Source organism: Dama dama, chromosome 12 (genome assembly GCF_033118175.1).
Source record: "Dama dama isolate Ldn47 chromosome 12, ASM3311817v1, whole genome shotgun sequence".
NCBI lineage: Eukaryota > Metazoa > Chordata > Mammalia > Artiodactyla > Cervidae > Dama > Dama dama.
In genome coordinates this window covers 76,884,589-76,891,047 of record NC_083692.1, presented here as the reverse complement: position 1 = coordinate 76,891,047, position 6,459 = coordinate 76,884,589, and the positions used below count along the sequence as shown (strand labels likewise).

The 6,459-nt window shown below is 37.2% G+C and overlaps 1 gene segment (V, D, J or C); it reads right to left on the bottom strand.

Moving 5' to 3' along the window:
- Positions 1–1,472: 1,472 nt before the first annotated feature.
- Positions 1,473–2,099, bottom strand: LOC133066966 (T cell receptor delta variable 1-like). The segment is given in 2 exon segments: positions 1,473–1,795; positions 2,018–2,099. Coding segments are annotated over 2 exon segments (372 nt in total).
- Between the last annotated feature and the right edge of the window lie 4,360 nt (positions 2,100–6,459).

The window sequence follows — 6,459 nt, the reverse complement described above, 5'->3', positions numbered from 1 at the left end:
AAGACTCTTGAGAGTCCCTTGGACTGGAAGGAGATCAAAGTAGTCAATCCCAAAGGAAATCAACCCTGAATATTCATTGGAAGGACTGATGTTGAAGCTGAAACTCCAATACTTTAGCCACTTGTTGAGAAGACCCAACTCATTAGGAAAGACCTAGCATGATGCTGGGGAAAATGGAAGGCAAAAGAAGAGGGCAGCAGAGGATGAGACAGTTGTATGGTACCACCAAATCAATGGACATGAATTTGAGCAGACTCTGGGAGGTAGTGGAAGACTGGTGAGCTGCAGTCCATGGAGTCACAGTCAGACATGACTTAGTAACTGAACAGCAACAACAACATTAGCAAGAAGCATAGCTTTCCAATTGTCCTTATTCAAAACTGGTTAAAAGAGTACAGATGGATGACAATTTAACAAAGAGGGTACTGTAGCAGGTTTGATCTATCCTAACTAACTGGAAACATCTTTCCAAGAATTTGCTTCTCATATTGTTCTGACTAAGGGTTGGCCACCAAAGGAACTTGTCTAACATTTGGAAAGTCGTTGTGATGAAGTAGCCATAGTTTTTATGTTTGGGGATTTGGTGCAGGACTCCAGGGACTATGGTTAATCACACATGTTGCTGCTGATCTGATAGCTCATCTTATTGTTGACTCACAACTCCTTCACTTCCAACCAAATCTCCTCCTCATCTTCTCTTTGTCTTGGGCCAAGTATATATGTAGCATGATGCCAAATAACACCTAGTTCTCCTAAGGTCACCCACTACTGTGAAACTGAGGGAGGTGAGACATAGACAAGTTTTAGTGTGTCTTTGTGGGCTCCATTATCTTCATGGTTCTAGTATGTCATTTGAGTCACAGTTCGTCCATGCTTCAGTCTCTATCCAATGTTCTTCTACAAATATTACTCCAATGACTAACACTAAATTCAGTCTCAACACCAGATACTAAGATAACAGCTTTGTATACACTCTTCCACCAGACCTAGCAATTGCCTGAATTCTAATCTTTATAACTAATTTCTTATTCGACACCAGTAGTGGTTCTGCTTCTCTGATTGTACCTTAAATGACAAAAGTCTAAGAAGAAAGGACTAAGGAAATGATTTTCATGATGATTCATGATAACTATACCCAGATTTGTGATGTGAGTATATTTTAGGGAAACTGTCACTTTAAATTATTGTGGAGGAAGTTTACAGCTTTAGACAACTTTACACATCTTCTGTATGATTGACTTAAAGCCAAGAATTCAAGAGAACATATTAGTTGACAATCACTCTGGACACCTGCTTCCAAATGACATCAAAGAAGCTTTTATTTAGAATTTAATTCTCTGATCCAGACTACAGATGAAGAAACCGCAGGACTACCATTTCTTGTCTGGGGTCTGCAGGTGTGCATTTCAGCTGGGGTCCTGCAGCAGGGGGTCTCTTGTTTATTTAGTTCTGGGGTTTTTGTTCAGTCTTTCCTATTTCTTCAAGCACTGTGAGTCCAAGAGAGCACAGAAGTACTTTGCAGAATCTTCCAGCTCTATGGCTGAAATGGTGAGGCTGATAGAATTATGAGCTTTCTGGAAATTTACAGAGTAGCGGCTGTGCCTTGCATTCCCATGATCTGAATACTGACGAATAAGATAAGTCATCTGTTCACTGGGAAGCTGCTTGTACCAAAAAATGTAGTACTTGTACACGTCCCAACTTGTCTCATACTGACAGTTCAGGGTGACTGTCTTCCCCACTTCACTGAGTATGTCTGGCTGGTCTTGAGTAACACTCTGGGCCACACCAGATCCTGTGGGGGAAAAAAAACAAGAAAACAGAGCTGAAATAATGAACAAAATAATGTAGAAATTAGACTAATTTTGGACCCAAATGTTTACAAACCAAACTGAAATCCTAAGATGCTTGCTTTTCTCCAACCTCCTTTCTTCCCCAAGTCCCTGTGAAGTAACACATGCCTGTGTGCAGTCCTTTCACCCTGAACACTCACACCCATGTTTGGAAGCATCCCTACCAGAGAAGGTGAAGAACAGGAACACCCAGAGCAGGCTGGAGAGCGGCATGAGGCATGAAGTCCCCAGCACAAGTGTGTCTACTTCTGCCTTAAGCTAAGATTTTAGTGTTTTTAAATTCCTGGCAGCACAAATATATAGTATATGGTTCCTGTGTGACTCCTCCCAAACAGGAAGTAGGGTGTCATGTTCATCGACCACGTGGTCTGTGTACAGATTAAGTCTGGCTCACCACACACTTTTACTTTGTCCACTTTTCTTTCCCTGGTCATTATGTTTGGCATATCCTGAAAAGGGGAATGAAGAAAGAAATTAATATTAAAGGTTTGAACTGAGGGAAAATGAAGATTAAACAAGTTGACATACATTTTAAAATTTTTATTTATTTTAATAGGAGGCTAATTACTTTACAATATTGAAGTGGTTTTTGCCATATGTTGACATGAATCAGCCATAGGTGTACATGTGTTCCCCATCCTGAACTCCCCTCCCACCTCCCTCCCCGTCCCATCCCTCAGGGTCATCCCAGTGCACCAGCCCTGAGCACCCTGTCTCATGCCTCGAATCTGGACTGGTGATCTCTTTCACATATGGTAATATACATATTTCAATGCTATTCTCTCAAGTCATCCCACCATCACCTTCTCCCACAAGTCCAAAAGATTGTCCTATACATCTGTGTTTCTTTTGGTGTCCTGCATATAGGGTCATCGTTACCATCTTTCTAAATTCCATATATAGGCATTAGTATACTGTATTGGTGTTTTTCTTTCTGACTTACTTCACTGTGTATAATAGGCTCCAATTACATCCACCTCATTAGAACTGATTCAAATGCATTCTTTTTAATGGCTGAGTAATATTCCATCGTGTATATGTACCACAGCTTTCTTATCCATTTGACTGGCAATGGACATCTAGGTTGCTTCCATATCTTGGCTATTATAAACAGTTCTGTTATGAACATTGGAGTACATGTTTCTCTTTCAATTCTGGTTTCCTCAGTGTGTATGTCCAGCAGTGGGATTGGGTCATATGGCAGTCCTATTTCTAGTTTTTTAAGGAGTCTCCACACTGTTCTTCATTGTGGCTTTACTAGTTTGCATTCCCACCAACAGTGTAAGAGGGTTCCCTTTTCTCCACACCCTCTCCAGCATTTATTGCTTGTAGACTTTTGGATAGCAGCCATTCTGACCTGCATGAGATGGTACCTCATTGTGGTTTTGATTTGCGTTTTTCTGATAATGAGTGATGTTGATCATCTTTTCATGTGTTTGTTAGCCATCTGTAAGTCTTCTGTGGAGAAATGTCTGTTTAGTTCTTTGGCCCATTTTTTGATTGGGTTGTTTATTTTTCTGGAGTTGAGCTGCAGGAGCTGCTTGCATATTTTTTAGATTAATTCTTTGTTAGTTACTTCATTTGCTATTATTTTCTCCCAATCTGAGGGCTGTCTTTTCACCTTGCTTATAGTTTCCTTTGTAGTGCAAAAGCTTTTAAGTTTCATTAGGTCCCATTTGTTTAGTTTTGCTTTTATTTCCAATATTGTGGGAGGTGGGTCATAGAGGATCTTGCTGTGATTTATGTCGGAGAGTGTTTTGCCTATGTTCTCCTCTAGGAGTTTTATAGTTTCTGGTCTTACATTTAGATCTTTAATCCATTTTGAGTTTATTTTTGTGTATGGTGTTAGAAAGTGTTCTAGTTTCATTCTTTTACAAGTGGTTGACCAGTTTTCCCAGCACCACTTGTTAAAGAGGTTGTCTTTTTTCCATTGTATATCCTTGCCTCCTTTGTCAAAGATAAGGTGTCCATAGGTTCATGGATTTATCTCTGGGCTTTCTACTCTGTTCCATTGATCTATATTTCTGTCTTTGTGCCAGTACCATACTGTCTTGATGACTGTGGCTTTGTAGTAGAGTCTGAAGTCTGGCAGGTTGATTCCTCCAGTTCCATTCTTCTTTCTCAAGATTACTTTGGCTATTCGAGGTTTTTTGTATTTCCATACAAATTGTGAAATTATTTGTTCTAGTTCTCTAAAAAATACCATTGGTAGCTTGATGGGGAGTGCCTTGAATCTATAGATTGCTTTGTGTAGTACACTCATTTTCACTATATTGATTCTTCTGATCCATGAACATGGTTTATTTCTCCATCTATCTGAGTCATCTTTGATTTCTTTCATCAGTATTTTATAGTTTTATATATATAGGTCTTTTGTTTCTTTATGTAGATATATTCCTAAGTATTTTATTCTTTTCATTGCAATGGTGAATGGAATTGTTTCCTTAATTTCTCTTTCTGTTTTCTCATTGTTAGTGTACAGGAATGCAAGGGATTCCTGTGTGTTAATTTTATATCCTGCCGCTTTACTATATTCATTGGTTAGCTCTAGTAATTTTGGTGGATTCTTTAAGGTTTTCTATGTAGAGGATCATGTCATCTGGAAACAGTGAGAGTTTTACTTCTTCTTTTCCAATCTGGATTCCTTTTATTTCTTTTTCTTCTCTGATTGCTGTGGCTAAAACTTCCAAAACTATGTTGAATAGTAGTGGTGAGAGTGTGCACCCTTGTCTTGCTCCTGACTTTAGGGGAAATGCTTTCAATTTTTTACCATTGAGGATAATGTTTGCTGAGGGTTGATCATATATGGCTTTTATTATGTTGAGGTATGTTCCTTCTATTCCTGCTTTCTGGAGGGTTTTTTTTTTTATATCATAAATGGGTGTTGAATTTTGTAAAAGGCTTTCTCTGCATCTATTGAGATAATCATGTGGCTTTTATCTTTTAATTGGTTAATGTGGTGTATCACATTGATTGATTTGTGGATATTAAAGAATCCTTGCATCCCTGGGATAAAGCCCATTTGGTCATGATGCATGATCTGTTTAATATGTTATTGGATTCTGTTTGCTAGAATTTTCTTAAGGAATTTTGCATCTATGTTTATCAGTGATATTGGCCTGTAGTTTTCTTTTTTTGTGGCATCTTTGTCTGGTTTTGGTATTAGGGTGATGGTGGCCTTAAGGAATGAGTTTGGAAGTTTACCTTCCTCTGCAAATTTCTGGAAGAGTTTGAGTAGCATAGGTGTTAGCTCTTTAAATTTTTAGTAGAATTCAGCTGTGAAGCCAAAGTTGACATACATTGATTCAGTAAAATAATTTTGTCATCCTCTTTAAGATATAATTTAGTCTAGCCTAAGAGATATTCTTGTAATCTACTGATTTGTCATTCATTTAGCCTATACTTACTTTTCTCTGTCCAGAATCTAGTGACTATTTTAAAACATTCACAGATCTTAGGACTTCTGAGTGAATAGCAATCTTATACAAAAGAATTAATGTACCTCTGTCTTTTTTTTTTTTTTTTTACTGTGTTCCAGGGCTCCACTTTGATTTTTCAATAAATAAAATCACTTTAACATAAAATGACTTAAAAAATCAGCCCATCTGAATTTCAGAGTCTATTCAGTGGTGTATATTTAAATGAAATTATAATTGGAATAAAATATTATTCTTTTTAAATTTTATATTGAATCTTATGTATTAAACTTTGAGTGCAATCAGGCTTTCCAATCCTGTTACCTCTAAATGTAGAATTGTACTTATTAGATCATCTGTCCTAGAGTCATTCTCATGTCACATTTTCTGTCTCGTTGGTCCAGAGTGTTAAGTCTCATTTGTCAGTTGCTCATTATTATTTCTCTTTGTAAAATAAAGATAAACATGCCAGATCTTTCTCTGGTGTAATGCTATAATGCACTCCTACAAAACTTAATATTTACAGACTGTAGACACTTAGTACCTGTCAACACCAGAGAAGTTGGTGACTGAAGTTCTCCACACTGTTTCATGTTCATGTGGAATGTAGCTGTCAATCTTCCATTTGCTTTCATTGCTGTAATAGATGAATTAATATAAAAGAACCAAAGGCAAATAAACAAGTAGAAAAGAAAATACAGACAAGGTCTAAAATAGTGCCATTTCATGGAATTTAAGATCAAAATAAGTCATGAATACTGAAGCAGGGAGGATAGTTTGTATTTATCTGAAACATCTACTCTTCTTTCTCATTTCACTTCTGAGTGCTGACAGGCAACGAATGCCTGGGCTTGAAATTATTTGTACCTAAGCAGCTTCCAAAGCAGCATGATATAATAAAATATAAATATATACTTATATAATAATTACATATATCAAGAAATTGGTATTGATGACATTTTATCAAGATACCATAACCTTATACATCAGTTTTTACATGCATTCTTTGGTTTTGATGCATCAGTCCATGAAGTTTTATCACATGTATTGGTTCTTGTACCACCACTAAAATCATGACACAAAATTGTTTTGTCTCTTAAAGAAATCCCCTCTGCACACTCCCCCCATCCCTGCAGCTCTTTCTAACCCTGACTACTGATCTCTTTTTCATCTCTAATTTTGTTCTTTGA